The sequence below is a fragment of the Scyliorhinus canicula genome, chromosome 9, assembly GCF_902713615.1.
Source record: "Scyliorhinus canicula chromosome 9, sScyCan1.1, whole genome shotgun sequence".
Taxonomy (NCBI): domain Eukaryota; kingdom Metazoa; phylum Chordata; class Chondrichthyes; order Carcharhiniformes; family Scyliorhinidae; genus Scyliorhinus; species Scyliorhinus canicula.
In genome coordinates this window covers 55,839,898-55,863,102 of record NC_052154.1, presented here as the reverse complement: position 1 = coordinate 55,863,102, position 23,205 = coordinate 55,839,898, and the positions used below count along the sequence as shown (strand labels likewise).

At 43.7% G+C, this 23,205-nt stretch overlaps 1 protein-coding gene across 1 annotated transcript in view; it reads right to left on the bottom strand.

Annotated features, from left to right (window-relative positions):
• Nucleotides 1-23,205, bottom strand: part of rbl2 (retinoblastoma-like 2 (p130)) — a 192,211-nt gene that overhangs the window by 5,201 nt on the left and 163,805 nt on the right. Inside the window, exons 19-21 of the mRNA XM_038806723.1 lie at nucleotides 5,367-5,469; nucleotides 4,232-4,446; nucleotides 794-958 (exon numbers count right to left, since the gene is read on the bottom strand). Coding sequence (XP_038662651.1) covers nucleotides 794-958; nucleotides 4,232-4,446; nucleotides 5,367-5,469 — 483 coding nt within the window. The remainder of the gene's footprint in view (nucleotides 1-793; nucleotides 959-4,231; nucleotides 4,447-5,366; nucleotides 5,470-23,205) is intronic.

The following is a 23,205-nucleotide window of genomic DNA, read 5'->3' as shown; positions in this document are numbered from 1 at the left end:
GCTCCAGAACATTTGGTGATTGGTGAGTATCACCAGTGCCTGCAGGACAAAGTGACAGAGGGCAAAGTGGAGTCCTCCACATCCTTTGCATCAGTACAGGTCATCTCCCCTCCTCTTGACCTCCACCAGGACTGCCAGTGTAGCATCAAGTCCCTGAACACCCTCTCACTTAGTAGCACTTTTCAGGATGGTATAGGGGCTGTGTAAATCTGCCCACTTCACACTTTAAATAGAAGTAGGTACATGGCGCCCACCCAGACTACTCTGAGATAAATACATCTACTCAGCTTTCGCGCTAAACTTAGGATTTCCAGGCAAGTTCAAATTGTAACCAGTAGTTGGGACCAAAATTGTATGGTAAAACCAGACTTTCAAACTGATGTATTTTTAGCACACGACTCATGTAATTCCTGTTTTCATCCATTCACCCAACTATCACCCTAATTTAATTTTTTTTTGTTGGCGTCACAAAAAGATTATGGCATATGAAGGCAGCAAGATGGCATAGTGGTTAGCACTGCTGTCTCATGGTGCCGAGGTCCTAGGTTTGATCCCGGCTCTGGGTCACTGTCCGTGTGGAGTTTGCGCATTCTCCCCGTGTGTCTCACCCCCAGAACCGAAAAATGTGCAGGGAGGTGGATTGGCCACGCTAAATTGTCCCTTAATTGGAAAATATTAATTGGGTACTCTAAATTTATTTTTAAAAAGATTATGGCACATTCTGACACACAGCACCAATTATATATATATATAACATTGGTTATAGAGAAACTGACTTATCGTTGGAACTTACCTTTGATGGACTTTTGCTAAAACAGTAAAACATTTTTTCTCGTGGCGAGAGGGAGCCCCCATTCTTGTGGGGTGAAATATAGATGGAGTGATGCTGAGAGAGTAAGACCCTGCGTGGTGATCCTGTCCTTACAGATGGGAAGGGCGATAAAGATGGAGCTTCACTCTACAAACAAACACATTCTTCAAATTCACACACATGCATGATTAAGATATTGAAACAATATTGTTTCTCATTCACCTTTTACATCATAATATTCTGGTATCCTTGGTTTGCACCATATAATTAATAGCTCTCCTTGCCCCATGGGTTAAATTTTACAGAAGCAAAAATAGATCTTAATAACAATGTTATAAGATGACAAATTGTACTTGGTAAGAGGTTGCCCTGTTTAATAAGGTGAGCTGAACAAATTATAGTTTTCAGAAGATGTGTGAGAAAGGAATCAGCAGCCCTGGCATTCAAATGGTAACAGCCAGTAACATGACTGAAATTCCATCAGTTTCCCAATAACATGACTTTGTGATTCATAAAGATAATTATTATAATTTTGTGGAGTTCTCCACTGTATAGTAGTTACATCAAATAATATGGCTCACAGTGAGACACCTCAAAATGAAATTTAACTGCAACCAAACTCGTAAAAAGGCAATAGATGTTTGAGGTATACAATATATTTTTCAGCAATTAATATGCCCTCCTGCACAAAACTAAACCCTGCAACTGTTCCTGGATAAATAATCTTGGGTTCATAGCCCCTTTTGAAGTGGACCATTTATTTACAAAACTACTGGCCTCTGAACAAAATTGATTTCTCCATGCAACTTGCAGTAAAATGAATGTTGAATATTCTCTTGCCCTCTAGATAAATGGCACTCTGTGTATAATTAGGAATAGTATAAATTATAACTTTATGGTCAAATTGTTTATAAAGTGCAGAAGTAAACCGTTTCAAATTGTTCAAGATTTGCAGCGCAATACAAAGTACATTATTATATGTACAAACATCAACACATTGGTAAGTTGCAGATGTGCAAATGAGGCTTTGAAAAGCATGCCTGAAACATTTTGAGCGAAGTGCGCATTTAGGAGCCTCCACAGCAGTGACTAAAATACTCATTGTTTCATTCTAGAATATCTGGATTTGACTCCAGACTGATATGCTGGAGGTTTCCTCAATAAACTAGCAAACTGAGAGAACTTCAGCTCACCACTAAACTGGGGATAAGTCCACAATCAATTCCAATAAAATCAAAACTACCCATTATCTATCTCATGGGTATTAAATTGTCAACAGAACTCAAATGTTATGGGGACACCACTATGAAATACAGGTATTGTTGGGGTATTTTTCTGCATTTGGAGTTGAGGCACTTTTTTGGGTGAGAACAGAATAATCTTTGTTCTGTATTTCACTAACATAACAATCAGTGTTTCTGTTTCTCTCAACTTCTTGAGTGCACCCTGGCACCTACCTCGTGCATATCCTTTTCATTGGTAGAAAGTGAAATTTGGGTTTTATTTTTATTTGTGTGTTAACATTACATAATCGAGAATGAAGTTGTAGATGTTAATTTATAACCTCACTATCCAGCTTTGAATGAATGGTAAATGTTCCAGTGCTCTCTGGTGGTAGAAACCTGAAACTGCAGCCCTACAGTTTAAACTTAAAAACAATAGCAGTCAAATCAATGAGGATATTTAAAAATAATCCCAAACACAGGAGAAATTATAAAAGATCTTATCACTATTCTTAATTTACTGTCAACTTAGAGTAGTATGTTGCCAATTTATTTTCTGGGTAGATATAATTACCAGAGGGTAAAGGGCAGGGATAACCTTCCAAAAGAAAGTGTACAGTTAGAATACAGAACCCACAGACTAACATTCTTGAGCACAAGCTACTTAATGTAAGCTTAGGTATTGCAAAGTCAAGCTGCTTCTGATATCTGAATGCTTCCCACAACTGTAAACCCGCTCGCAAGCTATAATGACCATGCATCACTATACTGTGGATGCAACTTGATGTAACCCCTGTATATTTGCTAAATAAAATAGTGTAGCTCTGTTATGATGTAGGAATCATGAGAGCCAATTTGCGCACAGTGATATCCATAAAACATCAAATAGAATCATGGAATTCCTACAGTGCAGAAGGAGGCCATTCGACCCATCGTGTCTGCACCGACTCCAAAAAAGCATCCTACCTAGGTCCATAACCTACCTCATCTCTGCAACCCTGTAACCATACCTAACTGTTGGACATGAAGGGACAATTTAGCATGGCCAATCTACCTAACCTGCACATCTTTGGACTGTGGGAGGAAACCGGAGCACCCAAAGGAAACTCAGACACCATGAGGACGTACAGTCCACACAGTCAACCAAGATTGGAATTGAACCCGGCGGGTCCTTCGTGCTGTGAGGCAGTAGTGCTTACCACTGGGATGCCCAAATAATCTGCTTTTGTGGTGCTGATTTAGTAATAAATATTGGCCATGATATCAAGGTTACTTGCTCTACTTTAAAATGGGGCATTTTACTTCCATCTGAGTGCATTTTGAGCCTTGGTTTGTTATAATCTTTATTATTGTCACAAATAGGCTTACATTAACAATGCAATGAAATTACTGTGAAAATCCCCTAGTCGCCACACTCCGGCGCCTGTTCAGCTACACTGAGGGAGAATTCGGAATGTCCAATTCACCTAACAGCACGTCTTTCGGGACTTGTGGGAGGAAACCGGAGCACCAGCAGGAAACCCACGCAAACAGGGAGAACGTGCAAACTCCGCACAGGCAGTGACCCCAGCCGGGAATCGAACCTGGAACCCTGGCACTGTGTGGTAGTATGACTAGGGAGATTACGGTACCCTAGAACCAAGCTGCCATTGGTACAGAAGACTCGCTGCCCATTGGCCCAGGCAAGTCATGTGCCACTCTGCCAATTGGCTGAGGCTAGACATGTGACTCCCCGCCGATTGGCTGAGGTTGGTAGCTCCGCCTACAAGGCGGGGTATAAGAACCCGTACCGGCTGGCAGTCGGCCTTTCTCTGTACGTCTACTGCCGGGCACACATCTAGTGTATTAAAGCCTGTTGTTTGGAACTACTTCATGACTCGAGTCCAATTGATGGTGCATCGTGCTGTGATGCAACAGTGCTAACCATTGTGCTACCGTGCTGCCCATTAACATCTCATCTAAAAATCAGCACGTCTGAGAGTGCAGCAGCCCCTCAGTGCTGCAATGGATTATCACCACTGATTTTTGTGTTCAAGTCCTGGAGTGTGGCTTGAACTCAATAACCACCTACTTCTGAGCTGAAAGTACTGCCATACTTTTATGATCTACAATAAATTTTAAAATGTTTTCATTGCTATTTAGTTAGCTTTAGTACCATGTAAAATCAAAACTCCTGGCCATACAACCTCCATCTTACCCCACTTTCTGCATTTGATGAGGAATATTTCAGTGCAAATGCTTTCACTCTTCCGATGTAGATATTATTGTAGAATTGGATGAGATCTCCTCTCTCCTCTTCTTCTATATCACTATTAGCTCCAACTAGTCGAGTTGGGGTAGGTGGTGCACTGCTAGGCTGGGGTACTGGAAGTGTACTGTTCGACCTCATGTTTGGACTGGAATCTCTGCTGGCTGCATAAAACAAAGCAATTTACAACTAAAATAACAAAAGAAATGTAACTTGAAAGAGATGGTTACATGACACCACAGTCGGTTGACTAGCAGAGTTGGGGAAAAGAGATACTAGGTTGGAGGGAGGGATGGGGGGTTATGGAGGGGCGGGAAAGAGTGTCCCCATTTAAGCTCCTGCATTGTGCACACTAGTTTTTGGCACAAGGTGCTGTCTTAACATTTGGATTTAACAGTGAGTAGCTAACAAAAAATGCACAGGAAAATATGAAGAAGAAATGAACAAGGGAGTGGGAAGGGTGATAAATTTCAAATAATATGGCTTAAAATAAATGATCTGCTTAATTTTCCCCGCTACTGTTTCATGTAAAGAAAATGTGGTCAAAACCTGATGTATTATATCTTGTGCCAGACACAGAGGATGAAATGAATCAGCTATAATTGGGGCCAGTGCCTACAATTACCTTGTTAATCAAGGTTCTTGGCAGCTATATTAGCCATGTCTTTCAGCAAAACTATGTTAGCTAATTCTTCAAAATAATTTCACAATTAACTTTATATGATTACAAATGCAGGTGTTGAATTCCACCCACAGTTCTTCATAAATGGGTTAATTAAAATAAATATATCCTTAGAGAGGCACAATGATGCAGTAGCCCAGTGGAGCAGAGCAGTATTATACAATCTCAATGCCATACTTTGCCTAAATATTCTGTGTATTGATCTGCAACAAAGGCAGAACAATATATTGAAAATTGGCAAATTTATATAAACCCTGCCTTGTTTTAAGACAAGTTAGAGAAATGTTATATGAAACATATATATTAGCTGCAAGGTGCCACAATGTATTTTAAAAATGTATTAAACATAAAATAAAACTGGAATATCTGAATAGCAAAATAAAACATGTTCGAGATACTTACTCCTGTCTCTGTTTGTCTCAGTTGGTGAACCCTGACGACCGCTACTGTCACTACTGCCAGATGTTCGTCTTCTGCGAGCTTTTAAAAGCACACTTCTGTAAATCTACAAGGACAAATACAACATCAGGCAAAGTACGCCTTAAAGAGGACTGTAAAAACTAAATAACAACTTAAATTACAATTAAAAGCAGTGAGAAGGGTTTGTTAATTTTTGGACTGCATTAATGGAAAACAGCAAATTATAATGAATGACTTTCATGCGTCAAAGTATTGATCCAATGAAAGAGTGTAGGACCCAGTGATATGGAAGATAATTTCATTTAAATATTGAGTATCATGGTGTGTAGTGGTCAATAATCTACCATTACTTCATTTGTAATTCCCCATATGAGTCTAAGGCTTCAATCAATACTGCTCACATACCTGAAGGGCGTGATTCTCCAGGAAGATGTCTAAGTGTTGTAGTGAGCAGGAAATACCGTGTGCTTCCCGGCGCTTGGCCCAGCAAGGCCAGGAACACTATTCAACATTAATTGGTCACTTAACGAGGCCTCACGGGCTTCTCGGAAATGAAGTCTCGCTAGCTGATTTGCTGGGACCGTGCTCGCCAGACCACCGCTAATAAGGTCGAGTAGCACTTCAGCTGCACTTGCTCAGCTAACCCCAGCCAGCTTGCAACAATGGCGCCAAAGAGACCAGCTATATTAGATTTGGGTTGTTGACCTGGGAGGTTGTTAGACGCTGTGGAGGCCAGGAGGGATGTCCTGTTCCCCAGAGGGTCCGAGAGGGTCAGCCATAGGGCAGCCAGTGCTACCTGGGACGAGGTGGCGGCGGCAGTGAACTTGGGGAGTGTGACCAGGAGGACTGGCCTCCAGTGCAAAAAGGTCAATGACCTACACCAGGCAGCATGAGTGAGTATATAGCAATGCCCAGCCCCCAGGATTCATGAGACCTCCGCCCCCCCAACCCCTCCTTCACCCCCCCCCCCCCCCCCCCCCACCCGTGAACCAGGCGTGTGGCAAACAATGCCCCCCTCTGAGTCTCCTCAGGAAAAGATCTCCCACAATTGCCCGGAAGAGGGCCAGACTGGCAGTGGTGTGCCAGACATCAGGATCCTCACCACCTTTGAGGAGGGTGCCCTGGAGGTGACCGGTGTTGCAGACGACAGGGTGGTCACCAACGCAGAGGCTGGCGGGTGCCGCAGAGGTGAGGAACCCCCGGGCCTCACCCGAAGGACGTCAAACGTGTTGTTTTGCCTTACTGACTGACCCATCCCTCCCACTGACCACGTCCATTCTCCCGCAGTTCCTCCAGCTGATGGCGCCGGCCCATCCTGGGCGGCACCCTCTCCAGCCTCCCAGGAGACCACCTTGGAGGAGAGCTCCGAGGTTGCTACCGTAATAGTCGTGGCATAGCTATCCACACCATCCACCAGCGCTGATACACACACCTTGGTGGGAAATTTTAGTGGTCAGACTACTGGGACACAATCTGGTGAGCACTGCACTGCCGCTGATGGATATCAGGTGAAGGTAGGAACGCCCAGGCGAGACAACAGTCGGCGTTCTGCTGGATCCCAGGACCCAGCTGAGTCCCAGCCTGATACTTAGCCTGTGGAAAAGGTCATCCCTGCCCCATGGAGTGGCGATGGTGGCCACCAGCTCCCCTGAGTTCCACCTCTCTGATGAGGCCGCGTCTCACAGCCAGCACACAGGAAGGGCGGCACGACTGTGCATGTGCGGCCAACAAGCAAACCGGGGCCCTTCGGCCTCAGAGCCCCCATAGGACGCCCGCCAGGGGCCATCGAAGGCCATGGGACATGGTAAGCAGCTGGCTGCCTGCCTACACCTCAGATGTGCATCCTGGGGACACAGCTAGACATAGTGGTAGAGCTAGGAGGACAAAGCACATTGAGGATCACCGAGGGCACCGGGGGAGGGGGTGCGGGGAGTGGTGAGGGGGCTGAAGGTGGGGGCAACACCATCGGGAGGATGGGGAATTGTCGCATACCTTTGTGCACAACTAGTATGATACCTCTGTCACCTTCTTCCGCAATCCGATCCCTTGGCTCATCTCTCCAAGCATCTCCCCCCTCCCCATGGCATTCCCCCACCCTCTGGCTGTGGACATGTGCCCAGAGCTGTCTCTCACCCCCTGGGTGTTTGGATGTTGGCTGTTGCATGTGTGGTGATTCCTCCCGCAATGTTTGAGCAATGACTCCCACATGCTACATGGCCCACCCACGAGAATCCACATGGGTTGTGCGAAGTGTTCACTTAACTATGATTGCCAATTCTCTATTAGCAATAGCCTTGAGCCGCATGGCCAGAGGCCTCGGCAGTCAATGATGTTATGGGTGGTCGGTGGGGCAGACAGGCAGGGACAAAGATTGCCACAGAAATGGGTACACATGATCCAGGGTTGGCATGGTGGTGCCGCGAGCGGTTGCCCCCCCCCCCCCCCCCCCAGTGCAACCCCCATCCTCCCATTGGGGACCACCCCTGCGGAGAGCCCCCACCCCTAGCCGAGGGTCCTCCAACCCCCACCGAGGTGGCAGATCCAGCGTCCTTGGGTTCTTTGCCTGAGCAAAGATGGATACTATACTTCTCGGCTCCCCACAGAAACCCTCCCGTTAGGTTCACGTTTATCAAAAGGAGTACTAATCGGCGCCAGCAAGACCACCTTGCTGGAGAGACCGTTGACGGGAGGCTGTTGGATATGGGGTGGCTCTCGTTAATTGTATGGAAATGGGGCTTAAGTGGTGATAATTGGTTTCTCGCCACATTACGGCGAGATCCCGATTCTGCCCAGGGGAACGGGCTGGTTGCATCGCAAATTGTTTGCCGCCTAGCGTGGTTCTCGTTTTTGGCCTCTCCCGCTATTCATCGGCCTCGTTTCGTTTGAACAAGAGTGTAACGAGGCCGGAGAATCGTGCTCGGTGTTTCTTCTGACACCTTTCACCTGAACAAGATATATGGAAATGATTTTTGCCCAATATCTGATTTTTCTACAAATGTCCAATTTTGCAACCAACTCTTTATTCCAACATTTCTTATTTTCCTTTTCTTATCTCAATACTGGTATTATCAGTGCTCCTTGAAACTTACTGTTCCATTTAAGGGCAATTACTCCAGTTTTCACCCTTTCCTCTGCCTTTTTGGTGTTAAGTCAAGTCTCATGGAAATGTCAACTTTCCTAGTTCCAGAAATGGAGATCTCTCCTGTCTGTCCTTCCACCCTACAACAATCTACAAGCTTTAGAAAAATCGTTTGGAACCATCAATTCATTAGTTCCTAATTTGAATTTTTTTTTAACATTTAAAATTTTATCCTGATTAATCTCCTTTGCTGCTCTTTTCATCCCTGTTTGTGTCTTGTAAAAATGGACATTAAAAGTTTTGTGGCTAACTGGGAGTTGAGAAGGCTAGTTTGTTTAAGATCGAGCCAACTGTGCCTTTTTAGCCATTATATCTTTGTAAAATATAAAGGTGTCACATAGCTATCTTGCAAATGCCACGTAAACCATGTGTTAGAACCTTCCTGTCTTCATACACCAACATATAACGTACAGGGTCAGCCTAACACCCAACCATACAACACATCTTATTGGTGTCTATTTGTTCTTTGGGACTACCTGGAATGTAACACTTTACTGAACAGGCATGGGAGGTGGGATAAGTAGTAGGATTAGGATAAGCAAGGGTTCTTGATATATGTAGCTCCTGACCTCAAATCAAATCTCTTTCAATTGTCTATTGTAAAAAGTAGCTTTTGAGTGCTTGCTGCTCACCAGAAGGCAAAAGCTCATAATTGGCTGCTGTTTTACAAGCATGAATGGTGCCTCAATGCTTCACTGAAATGGTCATTTTATTTTGCATATTTTATGCTAGTTAGCTACAAGTATTTGACGTTCATATTTCCCACAGGGACCAAAAGATAGGGATCAAGATTTGGAATCTTAGCTTATTTTTCCCTTTGCAGTCCAAGGATGCTGAACCAAAACAATTAATTATATCTTGGCTCAGATCTCAAACATTTAATTTGATACAGGCTGCCGTCTACTTCACTTGGTTGTTTAGTATACCACCCAGTGCATTAAGCATGGAATTGTCATTACAACCATTATTATCATGATGATGATTCTTAATCATAATCTCAATAAATATCTTGGACTGGAATTCAGAATTCTGTTTTTTTAAGAGATCAGTCCAACTGAAGATCAGGTTTTCGGAGAGGAAGATTCAATAAGAGGGTGTCATTATAATGAAAAGAACATGCAGCAAATAAGTTGCCGAAAATTCTAGAAAACAGCTGAGTGAATGACAATTCATGCTTTACATTTCTTTATTATTACTTTCTTAGACGCCTACACAGAATGTAGTTGCTTACTGACTCTGGCAGAAAATTGTAATGAGAATATCACCACAAAAACCTGTGTGTACACCCAAAAGTGCATCATTTTATTATCCAAACACTTACATTTGTTTTCATCTTTTTTTAAAGTAAAAGGAGCTATGAATGAATTAACTTAAAAACTAAAAACAACGGTGGCGCAGTGGTTAGCACTGCTGCCTCACGGCGGCGAGGTCCCAGGTTCGATCCCGGCTCTGGGTCATTTGTCAGTGTGAAGTTTGCACACTCTCCCCGTGTTTGCGTGGGTTTCACCCCCGCAACCCAAAGATGTTTAGGGTAGGTGAATTGGCCATGCTAAATTGCCCCTTAATTGTAAAAAATGAATTTGGTACTCTAAATTTATATTTTAAAAATTAAAACAACTTATTCTTTCAACTTATTTTGTAATGTTATTGAACAGGTGAACATGTGTCTTGGCAGCTATGACGTGTAACACTATTTGCATTTTATATGAAACAGCTATGGTTATTTTTAAAGTCCATGTTAGATACTGCCTACAAACATATTCTTCTCTTTTAGTTTGAGCTACAGTAAATCTGTTAGTTAGATCTAAAACACATGAACTAAGACGGAAAGAATGTAAATGTACTGCCAATGATTTTTCAAATATTATTTTCCCAGGTGTCGGTCTTTTGTGCCTGTTAGAAGAAATAAAAGAGCCAAAATAAACCATTTCCAGAAATGTGAAACGTTTAAAGCACCACGTGAACTAAAACAATTGCCCCAAGGATCAAATTCATAACATGTAATTATCACATAACGCTTACTGTCTTTTAAAAATAAACATAAAACATTGTAACACAACAGGCGCATTTTATAAGAGTTTTAATTACATTTTTAGTGCAATTCCCCAATTTGTATTTGTAAACCAGTTACTTTTACCAAAAAGTGACTTGAAGGAAATGTAGTTAAGTCAGTGGAATTCGTCGTCTGTTAAAAGTAATGTTCTCTTTTGACTTGAATGGTAAATTCAAGTTAATGGTAAATTTGAAAAGTCCATGGATTTGCCCAAGACAGCAAAGCAAGAGACCCAAGTCAGGTTTATCAAAAATACCCAATCCAAATGTCATGCTGGTTACAGCTGAAAATCATAAGTTAATTCAAACATTATGTTGGGATTTCAAGAGAGTACATATTTTATTTTTGTCTCCTGTCTTTTGTTATTTTCTCCTCTTTTCAGGTCCTTTTGTTCTACAGAATGTGCTTCAGCTTTAGAGCTCACAACTCAGGCTAATAATTCAACATATTCCAGCAGCCCACTACATGTACTTAAGGGTTTCACATTCAGATTGGGTCATGGTGACCTGGATTGATCAGTGCTTCAGAGTGCAATTTAGCTAAAGGCATAAAACAATTACTTATTGAACAGTGGCAATTCTGAAATTATCCAGAAATGGAAAATACAATGAACTCTATTGTCACTTGCCAAGAAATGTTTTTGTCAACAAGAGTCATTCAGTGACTGGACTACTTGTATTTCTAATAAATAACTTAATTAGGGGAGGTAGAGATTAGTGGGGGTAGAGGTCTGGGGGTGCTGCACTCAATTTTGTAGGCAAAATAAATTGAATATTAAAAAGTTCACAAGTTATCAGATCTAAAGATTATCCAAATTTGGGTAAAGTGCAAGGGTGCACTGGCAAAACCTTCCTGAATGGGATGTCTTAGGGGATTAGGTTGGACAGACTGGGTGTGTTTCCACTGGAGTTTCGAAGAGTGAGGGGGTGATTTGATTGAAGTACATAAGATCCTGAATGGTCTTGATAAGGGGAATGTGGAAAGGATATTTGCTCTTGTGCACAAGTCCAGAACAATGGGACATTGGTCACCCTTAGGGCAGAGATGAGGAGAATTGTTTTCAGTGGGCTGTGCGACTTTGGAACTTTCCCTCAGAACATAGAACATTACAGCGCAGTACAGGCCCTTCGGCCCTCGATGTTGCACCGACCTGTGAAACCACTCTAAAGCCTCTACTCTCTGAGTAAAGAACCTAGCTCTGACATCTGTCCTATATCTATCTCCCTTCAATCTGCAGCTATGTCCCCTCGTGCTAGCCATCACCATCTGAGGAAAAAAGCTCTCACTGTCCACCCTATCTAATCCTCTGATCATCTCGTATGCCTCAATTAAGTCACCTCGAAACCTTCTTCTCTCTAACGAAAACAGCCTCAAGTCCCTCAGCCTTTCCTCATAAGATCTTCCCTCCGTACCAGGCAACATCCTGGTAAATCTCCTCTGCACCCTTTCCAATGATTCCACACCCTTCCTATAATGCGGCGCCCAGAACTGCACGCAATACTCCAAATGAGAAGGTGGGGGAAGTATCTATAGAATCCCTGCAATGCAGGAGGAGGCCATTCAGCCCATCGAGCCTGCACCAACCCTCCGAAAGAGCACTTTTCCTCGGCCCACTCCCCCGCCCTATCCCCGTAACTCTGCGCACTGACCATGGCCAATCCACCTAACCTGTACGTCTTTAGACTGTGGGACGAAACCAGAGCACCCAGAGGAAACCCACGCAGTTATGAGGAGAATGTGCAAACCCCAGACAGTCACCCAAGGCCAGAATTGAACCCGGGTCTCTGTGAGACAGCAGTGCTAACCACCATGCCACTCCAAATTGTTTTTTCTTGGAACTAATTAGAAATGCATTTGGCTGGGTCACTGTCTGTGTGGAGTTTGCACATTCTCCCCGTGTTTGCGTGGGTTTCGCCCCCACAACCCAAAGATGTGCAGGCTAGGTGGATTGGCCACGCTAAATTGCCCCTTAAATGCAAAAAATTGAATTGGGTACTCTAAATTTATAAAAAAAAAAAAAATTAAAAAAAAAAATGCATTTGGTTTATTCACTCGCTAAATGTTCAACGCTTGATTAAAATCTCTAAGCGAAGAGACATGGAAATTTAAGACTTTCCAGTTAATTGAAAGTTATCAGGGATAGATAGGGATGTGAAACTCAAAACACAAATAATCTGATCGAGTGGCAGAGCAGATTAGAGGTGTTTAAGGACCTACTGCTGCTCCTATTTTGTTATGTTCATTAAAGATGGGGGGGGGGGGGGGGAAATACATTGATGCGTAAAAACATTGAAAACATTAAAAGAAAAGCATTTCAAGAACTCCTGGTCAAACAAAAGCAACAAATCCAAATCAATGTCAATTCCCGATTGGCAGATTTTGACGAACAAATCTGCTGAAATTATCTTCAAAATGCAAAGGGTTGCAAAAAGGTTATGCTGGCTCAGTGGTATGACAGTATAATGGGTTATAGTACTGAACCTGCTCTCCTCCTACAAGGCCTGTCTCTTTGATCAAGTTTTTCGTCACCTATCCCAATATCACCTTGAACACGAGTGTCAAATTATGTTTGATAATGATCCTGTTAAATGCTTTGGGAGATTTTACTATATTAATGGTGCCATGTAAATACAGGTCATTATTGTATTGGCCGCTGTAATCCCAATAAAGTCAATAAATTTGAGCACTTGTGGCCAAAAAACAGGTGAACTCAAAAACACAGCTGATTTACTACCTCTGGGTAGGGATCTAACAGGCTACTTTAAACTAGACTATACGTGACTGCGGACATTGTTAATTGTTCATGTCCGCTGAAGTGTCCGAGGAGTCCGTTTGATTTTAAATAGGGCCGTGCCAATGTCACCCACATCCTTAAAATAAATAATTTAAATAAACTTGGATTTGGAAAACTTTTAATAAAGTTGCTAATCAAAGATTAATGGCTAAATTACAGTTATGTGAGTTTCAAAACCTGTAGATGGAATGACTAGACTAGACTAAAGCAGGTTTTGGGAGAACATGAAGCCCATCCTTATGTGCAATGGGTGGTCAGCACCATCAGCACTCCTGTGAAAATGCATCAGGATGCAGCATCTGATGGCTAATGTCACAGTAGTAATTCCACAATAGTGGAAGCTAAATTGCAGCCATCATGGCCTTGTTCAAAGAGGCTTCTAGGGAATCTCAGGAGTCTTTCAACCTGTTCTTCATCAGATCAGTGGAACTGCTAAGGCACTGTTCTTTGAGAGTGGCCATGGTTCTGTGGAACATGAATTTGCTGTTCTCTCTCAGGAAGTGATGGTCAACAATAGAGGAGCAATGCAAGAAGTATGGGACTGTTGATGAATGGGGTTTGGTACGTTTCGGCGTGGCCAGTTCGGCGTGGCCAGTTCGGCGTAGCCGATTCGACGGAGGAATTTTTCGGCGGAGGGACGTTTCGGCGTCAAATTAGTTATAGTCGCAAAATGTTTGTGCAGCCCATTTCTTGTATCTTTTCCTTCCAGCCGCCTCAGATATCGTGTTTGTGCACCAAACCGGGTCTCTTAAAGAAAGGCACCAACATTAAACCAGTTCGCCAGTGATCTACACTGCTGTCTGACTTTACACAGCCGGTGTTACTGAAGATATCGTGTTTGTGCACCAAGCCGGGTCTCTTAAAGAAAGCCGGTGTTACTGAAAGTATTGAAGCAGCTGCCCAGTGATCTACACTGCTGTCTGACTTAACACATTGTGTAAAGTCACAATATCTTCAGTAACACCAGCTGTATAAAGTCAGACCCGGTTTGGTGCACAAACACGATATCTGAGGCGGCTGGAAGGAAAAGATACAAGAAATGGGCTGCACAAACATTTTGCGACTATAACTAATTTGACGTCCCTCCGCTGAAAAACTCCTCCGCCGAATCGGCCACGCCGAAACGTGCCATTCCAATCGGCTACGCCGAACTGGCCCCGCCGAATCGGCCACGCCGAACTGGCCACGCCGAAACGTCCCATCCCCTGATGAATGGGAGTTGCAGTTGCGATTATTCCTATTGCTCATGGATTATTGGATTACATGGAGCCGAGGCACAAAGGGGCTGTCTCCCGTCCCTTCCACTTCCTCCTTCTCTTCAGCTTCCACCTGAAAGGTGATGGCAACGGTTATGCAGCATCAGCATATTATCAAAAATCTTGATACCCATTCAGTAAGTACTGCAGGGATCCTCCAGAGCAGCCCTGGCAGTGGAAGAGTTGTTCAGGACTCCAATGATCTGCTCTATAATGTTGTTCTCAGCACAGACCTGCTTTCAATTCATGAATATAGCCAAGTTCATATCACATGCATACAAAGAACTGTGCATGCAGTCAAGGATAGGGGAAATCTGCAATTAGTGTAAAATTTCATGCTCGCACTGCTTGCTTATCTCTGGCAAGAAGAGGGACTGAGATGAAGCCTTCTCTCAGTGTATAGCGATTCTCAGTGGCTTCTCTTCTTCAGCAGTGTACTGCAAATTGAAATGTTGCTTGTATCTCAACCAGCAACCTGGAGGAGCTGGATTCCTAAAAGTTGAGAGTCGTGATCTCAATGTTGTCTTTGAGCCAACAGTTGGGCTTCAGCAGTTGGCAAATTTCAGTCAATTACCCTTTTAGTGAAGTGAAGATGTCAAATGCATCATCCTTCCAAGGCTCAGGTAAGAAAATTGCTCTTTAAGGCCCTCGGCAGATATTGCCCCATCTGCTGAGAGTCCTACCCTTCCTCCTCCATCTTCTAGCAGCTTGTCCTGCTCTGCGCAGCCTTTCTTCATTCTCCCCATCATGTTTGATTCTCAGAAGAAGCTCTAACAGGCACCCGTATCTGGATACAACTTCAACACAGTATTTTAAATGATCAAAGAATTGGACCAGTCCTGTTGACTATTCAAAATTTAGTCAAGTATCAAAAAGCTGAACTGAGGGGAAGGATGGAGGGGTTCTACAATTCATGGGCATTATTCATTATGCACTTTCAAGAATTGGATAACATTGAACATTAGTTGGGGGAGCGTTCGGAGGATTGGGGGAGGGGGACTGTGTGTGTTAATGGTGACTATGGGTGATTCCTCATTCCTTTCTGTCATTTGTGTATGCGAACATGCGGGCTAATGTTTGGGGTTTGGTGGGAGGATGGGATCGTTGTTATTGATATGGGGATTGACATATTCGTTACTGATTATTGTTTATTGTTGGGTGTAAATTTGGCAGAAATATGCGAAAAAGGAGAATAAAAATCTATTTTTTAAAAAAGTATCAGAAAGCTGCAAAAGCATGTTTAATTGCACCAGCAGCTAGAGGAAACAATGCAGTAATAGCCTGCAAGTACTTCATTTTTCTCCCAGAAACTTAGAGTACCCAATTCATTTTTTCTACTTCAGGGGCAATTTAGCGTGGCCAATCCACCATGCACATCTTTGGGTTGTGGGGGTGAAACCCACACAAACACGGGGAGAATGTGCAAACGCCACACGAACAGTGACCCAGGGCCGGGATCTAACCTGGGACCTCGGCACCGTACGACTGCAGTGCTAACCACTGCGCCACCATTATGTCCGCTGCAAGTACTTCATGATTCTTTATATTTTGCTGGTGACAGATCCTGCATTCCATTTAATGTCATTTTCAGTTATGCAGTTAACTAATTTGTTTCGTGATTTGTCTGCTTGCTCTGCATCCTGTCAATGTTCATTAGGTCTGCCGCACAACCCCTTTTAGCTAGCTGGGGTCCTGTATGCTTCCGGTTGGATCAGCATACACGCATCTCAGACCCCATTTCCAAGCGTTAGGTGGCCATGTAGTACCTAAACATTTGGGCAGTGCAGAGCCCAATTTAGCTCCTGGGTGATAATAGATTTAATTATGCTGACTACAAAAACAAACTACACTTAAACAGATAATCGGTAGAATATTGGGCCTAACGTCAACTTTGGATGGGGCAATAATTAATTGACTGTGGATGATATACCCCACTCTATTTAATCCATTGACTTTCATGGAAAAAGAAAACAGGCAGGGTGTATCATGGACAAATGATCTGGAGTTGCCCATTTCATTCTCCTGTAGAAACGGAACATCCAACTGTTGTATCCATTCCAAGGAGATGGTACAGAAGAGATTTACTAAGATGATATCAGAAATTAAAGGTTTAGTTATGAAGACAGGCTTGAGAAACTCATCACTTGCTTTGAAGTGTCCAAAATTGTAAGAAGATTTCATTATGTCTGGTGGTCGCTGCATTAGCAAATAAAGGATAGGGAAGAAATTAATTGGCATTGCATTGCTTTCAGTGACTGTCAATGCACTGGGGGAGTGGGGCTGGGGTGGGGTGGATGGTGCTGCAGGTCACAGTAATTATTTCAATGAGGAAAGCTGTGCAGGTTGCACAATATTGGTTGGTGATACTGCTTGGACCCGGAGTATTAAATGATTTATCTCCCTTTAAATTTCAGCTCGCCATCTAAAGACCAAAGGGAGAAGGGAAATAATGGTGGAAGCAAATCCATGATAACCTTTAAGAGGGAAGTGGATAAATATTTGCAACTTTTTAAAAATGTTTTAGTTAAGGACAGGGGAATGGGATTGAGTGGAGAGCCAGCAAAGCAGAGTGGTCTTAATGGCCTCCAATTGTATGACAACTCCTGGACGTTGGGGCAAGCCAGGCAGAGGTGCTAACAGATGTGGGTACTTCTCCTTAGCCTGTGGAGACAGACTGAACAATATGAGTGCTTTTCCATGATTCCAAAGTGCCTTTTGACATCTTGACATGAGATCAGGAAAGCTGCATGCTTTAGAAATGCTGCAGGGCTCGGGAGGACCTAAAGGTGGGTGAGTCATGAGTAATCTTAAAATATAAATAGAATATGATAAATTAATTAAACATCTGAGCTGAGAGTTGCGAATCATGGATAAACTAAGAGAGCACACCAAATATTTATCCTCCTCATATCTAACCAAGAAAACAGCATTGAAATGTAACTATACACTTATAACCAGATTAGAAAGTAATTTTATTCTCCCAGATATAAATTCTAGTGCATCATACAACAACAGCCAAATCCGAGGAACGCATCTAATTGCTGTAATTTTCTGGAAATGCAACACAATGGAAAATCACTTTCCTGTTATCTGCATGTTGCTAACATTTCTCATGAATAGATATATAGTGTGAAAGCCAGCAGTCACCAGGGAAACACAATGCGACAAGTATCACATGGCCTGGGTGACAATCAGGACTCAGTGTGGCATCACTTCATGGCGAGAGAGGCACCTAGGCAGAGGCATTTTGGAATCTAGCTACAACCATGTGGCTGCTGTACAATTCTGATAAATAAATACCTTTTACGTTCATTCACAATATCTGTGAAAGTACTTCTTTACAGCTTTGAACGCTGATGTCCATTTTCTACCTCATGGGTCACATAATAATTAGTATGATCGTTTCCTTGAAGATCCCAACTCCTGGAATCACAAGGAACTGAAAAAGAAACTAAAAAGGAATATCTTTTCACTTGTTTTATCGTAACACAGCTAGTGTGATATTCTTTCATCATGTATCGTCTGTGTAGGATTATAACAACACTGGACACTGAAGTAATCTTGCTAAATTATTATGACCAAATCTCTCAAGATCTGGAAATAGCAGAAATGAAATGGAAACCACCATTTTTACCCCAGCAAACTCTGAATATACAAGAATTGCAGCTAGTATTTGATTGAGAAGAGACTACTGAGAAACAAGCTCATTCTGTGCACATTTCAACAGGAAAACAGGTAGCCACTTGCAACCCAGACAGAGGTTTCAGCTTCATTAGCATGATTCATAGCTTACCCTGTAACCGATCCATTACTGAACAACAAGTACTTTACTGTGCTCTACACATGAAGTACATCCAACACAATTCCTTGAATGGACTGTATTCAACCTCCTGCTATTACCATGTAATAAATTCAAACTTTAAAGCAGTCTTTTTGACACTATATATCCCACAAGTGTTACTGACTTCTGTGCAGTTACAATGTTTTGGCAACTGGGATCAATGCACACACTTTTAACAGTATTTTGTAAAGAGTAATATTTTAATAAAGGGAATAGTTTGCTTGCCACAATTACGTTCCCACTGAAAGGCTGCTATTGCACTGGGTATTTCCAGCTCTAAATTGTAATTTCTCTGCCAGTCAACTATTTGCGGTCAGGAAACAGAAGCCTGGAAACTACAACTTGTAATATTACTGCATGAATGCTTAATAAATTGATCTCAAATTCTAATGCCACTATATTAAGAAGTGCATTAAAATGGTTTGGTAAGTTAATGCCACCATTAAAATATGTTGATTGTTGGAATATCTACAGTCATTTCCAGGCTAAACCATCCCGATTCGGATCCAGCAGCGATTCCCTTGTTTGTGCACAGAAAACTTAGATTAACATTTTCTCACTTTACTGTATTTTTACATGTTTTAATGTTTTTACTTATGTTTCTTTCAAACAAGACAGAAAAGCTAAAATGGCCAAATCGAGTTAAATTCTGTGCTTGCAAATCCTATATTTTCCTTTGCTGACGTGGATAACATTGTAGGATATTGTACCAAAAGGATAAGCAGATATAGCTTAAACAAATAAGCTACTTAGATAATTGTCCAACAATCTGTTCAAAGATCAAAGGATCATAAAAAATACCCTGCAAAGTTTGCATCCGTCTGTATGCCAAACATTGAAAGAAAATGAAGAGTTCTTGGTCGGGATTCTCTGTCCAGTGAAGCCGGAATCGTGAAATATGATCGGGCGGAGAATTTGGTGTCAGCCAAAAATTGAGGTTGGTGCCAGGCACCGAATGGAATTCCATGCTCCAGTCCCTCAACAACAGTGTGAACGTGTTCTACGCTGCATGCCAGCGTGAGCATGCAAACTTCACAGAAACTCTATTGGCATATCATTAAAGAGCCCAGCTCAATAAGACACCGTGAGTAAGGAGATCGCTGTTGGAGCGCAGTCGGGGGGGAGGGGGGGTTGTTGGCGCTGTTACTACTGGGCGGCCAATATAGCTATGATTAGGAGGCGGCATCATGTAAAGGTAGTAGTCTGGGAGCTTTGATAACAGCTCCTTTGCCGTTCTCGCCGACCCTTTACTCCACAGGTCCGGTGGTGGTGGCGACACTGCTGATCTGGGGACAGTGGAGGAGGTACAAGAGGGTGGAGGGAGCATCGGTCTGGACCCCGATATGCAACAATCACAGGTTTGTCCTGGGTAGGATGGATGGCGGGTTCCAGAGCTGGCAGAGGGCAGGCATCAGAAGGATGGGAGATCTGTTCATAGACGGAAGCTTTCCCAGTTTGAAGGCGCTAGAGGACAAATTTAATCTGCCGGCAGGAAACGCCTTTAAATATCTGCAAGTACGAGCCTTCCTGAAAAAACAGGTACTGGCCTTTCCGACACTGCCGCCACTGAGGATACAGGACAGGGTGGTCTCCGGCACCTGGATGGGGAAGGGGAAGGTGTCGGATATCTACCAGGAACTACAGGAGGTGGAGGAAACCCCGGTGGAGGAGCTCAAGGGCAAGTGGGAGGAGGAGCTAGGTGAGGAGTTGGAAGCGGCTCTGTGGGCAGAGGTCCTGGGCAGGGTTAATTCCTCCTCATCAAGTGCCAGGCTCAGTCTAACTCAATTTAAGGTGGCCCACCGGGCACACATGACGGCAGCGAGAATGAGCAAGTTGTTTGGGGTAGAAGACAGTTGTGTGAGGTGCAAGGGCAGCCCTGCAAACCATGTCCACATGTTTTGGGCATGCCCAGAGCTTAGAGTGTTCTGGCAAGGGTTCGCGAGGACAATGTCCAAGGTGCTTAACACACGGGTGGTGCCGAGTCCAGAGATAGCGATCTTTGGAGTGTCAGAAGACCCGGGAGTTCAGGGGGCGAAAGAGGCTGAAATCTTGGCCTTTGCCTCCCTGGTAGCCCAGAGACGATTTTACTAATGTTGAGGGACTCGAAGCCCCCGAGTGTAGAGACTTGGGTTACTGACATGGCTAGGTTTCTCAGCCTCGAGGAAATAAAGTTTGCCTTAAGAGGGTCTACGCTAGGGTTCTCTCTGAGGTGGCAGCCATTCGTCGACTTTCTCGGGGAAAATTAAAATGTCAGCAGCAGCAGCAGCAATCCGTTGGGGAGGGGGGGGAGGGGGAGTGCTTCATTGGGATGGTGTGGGAAGATTGGGTTGCGTGGGGTAATGTCTATTTAATTGTTATTGTATATTCTCTTTTTGCACTATGTTAATGTTCACTCTAGTTTGTTTTGTTATTATGGTTACTACTGTTTTATTATGAAAAATTCTGCAAAACCTTAATAAAAATACTTTTTTTAAAAAAAGGGCCCAGCTTGATATTTTTCGGCCTTCCACGATACTCCGCTTCTGCCAGGAGGAATTACTGATGGCGAGGTTCACTTGTGGTATTTACAATCAGGAAACAGGTGCCATGGTTGCTGAGGGGGAGAGAGGAGGTACAAAGACTGCCCAACATCACTATAATGTGCTGCACTTGTGCCGTCAGCTGCGGGTGTCTGCCAGGGCTGGGGAGAGTAATGGGGGTTGGCCAGGAGGTGAATCATGCGGTCGGGGTGGCCGGGCACAGACCACCATTGCCGCAGCCTGCACGGCAGCCATCCAGCTGTGTACGCCCACTGACTGCTCACTGTGAACAACACCATGGGTGTATGGACGGATACCCCAGGCCACCCTCCTAAGTACCCTCTGCCCCGGCACACCCATCAATGGGATGGGTATGCTCCAGCGGAAGCCATGCCTTCCTCTTGGCTGGGGTGAGGGTCGGCATGCATTGGAATTGCACGAGTTCCTAATGGTGCTAGCCCATTAACAGGACCTGACATGCTCCCTGACCGGCACCGATTTCGTGAACGTAGAACACTTGCGATTAAATCCTGGCGTCAGCACTTCAGTCTCTCAAATGGAGAATCCAGCCCATTGTGTTTCAGTCAACAGAAACGTAATTACCTTCAAAACAGATAATGTGCTTAGGCTTAGGTAAGTCTTGCTTACAATGTCCTATTAAAAATCCTGTACATGTAAATTTTAGACATGTGGCTCAGTCTTGTATGAAGTTTTAACATGAATGTTTTGAAACAATAAGAAATTATCAGTTATTTTACTGTCTCTACCTTTAAGAACTGTTAAAATGATAAGGAAAGCAATTATTTAACAAAGTAAATCCTTCTCTGAACTGTCCAGGTCAGCTATAGCTCAGTGATCTAATTGCCAACCGACTCCCACAGCTATCTGGACCATAGCTCTTCGCACCCCACACCCTGTAAGGACTCCATCCCTTTCTCTCAACTCCTTCGCCTCCGTCGCATTTGTTCCGATGATGCCACTTTCCAAAATGGTGCTCCGAAAATGTGTTCCTTCGTCCTCAACGGGATTTCCTACCTACAGTTGTTGACAGGGCCCTCAGTGTGCGGTCCATCTCCCGCACCACTACCCTCGCCCCCTCCCCTCCCTCCCAGAACAAGGATAGAGACCCCGCACACTCACATTTCACCCCACCAGCCTCAGAATGCAAAGCATAATCCTCCGTCATTTTCGCCAACTCCAACATGATGTCACCACCAAATACATCTTCCCTTCACTCCCTTTGTCAGCATTCTGCAGAGACTGTTCCCTCAGATATAATCTAGTCCACTCCTCCACCTAACCCAACACCTCTCCCATCACCCATGGGACCTTCCCATGCAATCGCAGAAGGTGTAACACCTGTCCCTTTACCTCTTCCATGCTTAACTTCCCAGGCCAAAACATTCATTCCAGGTTAAGCAGCGTTTCACTTGCACCTCTTCCAATTTGGTCTATTACATTCGCTGCTCCCAATGTGGTCTCCTCTATATCGGAGAGACCAAATGCAGACTGGGTGATCGCTTTGCTGAGCACCTTCTGTCTGCGCGCATTCAGGACCCTGACCTTCCCATTTCTTGCCATTTTAACACAAGACCCTGCTCCCATGCCCACATGTCTGTCCTTGGCCTGCTGCAATGTTCCAGTGAAGCTCAATGCAAACTGGAGGAACAACATCTCATCTTCTGGTTAGTCACGCTACAGCCATCCGGTCTCAACATCGAATTCAACAATTTCAGATGATTAGCTGTACCTCAACTCGACCCATTTGTTTCCATCCCATTTCATTTTAACTGTTTTTTTACCATTTATTTCTCTCTTTATATATACCACCCCCCCCGCCCCCCCCCCCCCCCATCTTATACACATTTCCTTACCCTTTTTCCCCTTTGCCTCCCCTCCCTCCACATCTACATTTGTCACAGTTTACCCTCTGATGTTAGTTTCTCTGCAGTCGGGCCTTTCACATCTTTTGTTCTCTCTGGGGACTGCCATTAGCACTCTTTCCACTTGCTTTCTGTGGCTATTAGCACCCCGTTTCCCTGGGTTTCTGTGGCCATGACTCATCTTTCATTCTCACTCCACAGTATAAATATTTCCCACTTTCTCTGTCTTTAGCTTTGACAAAGGGTCATCTGGACTCGAAACATTAACTCTTTTCTCTCCCTACAGATGCTGCCAGACCTGCTGAGATTTTCCAGCATTTTCTATTTGGTTTCAGG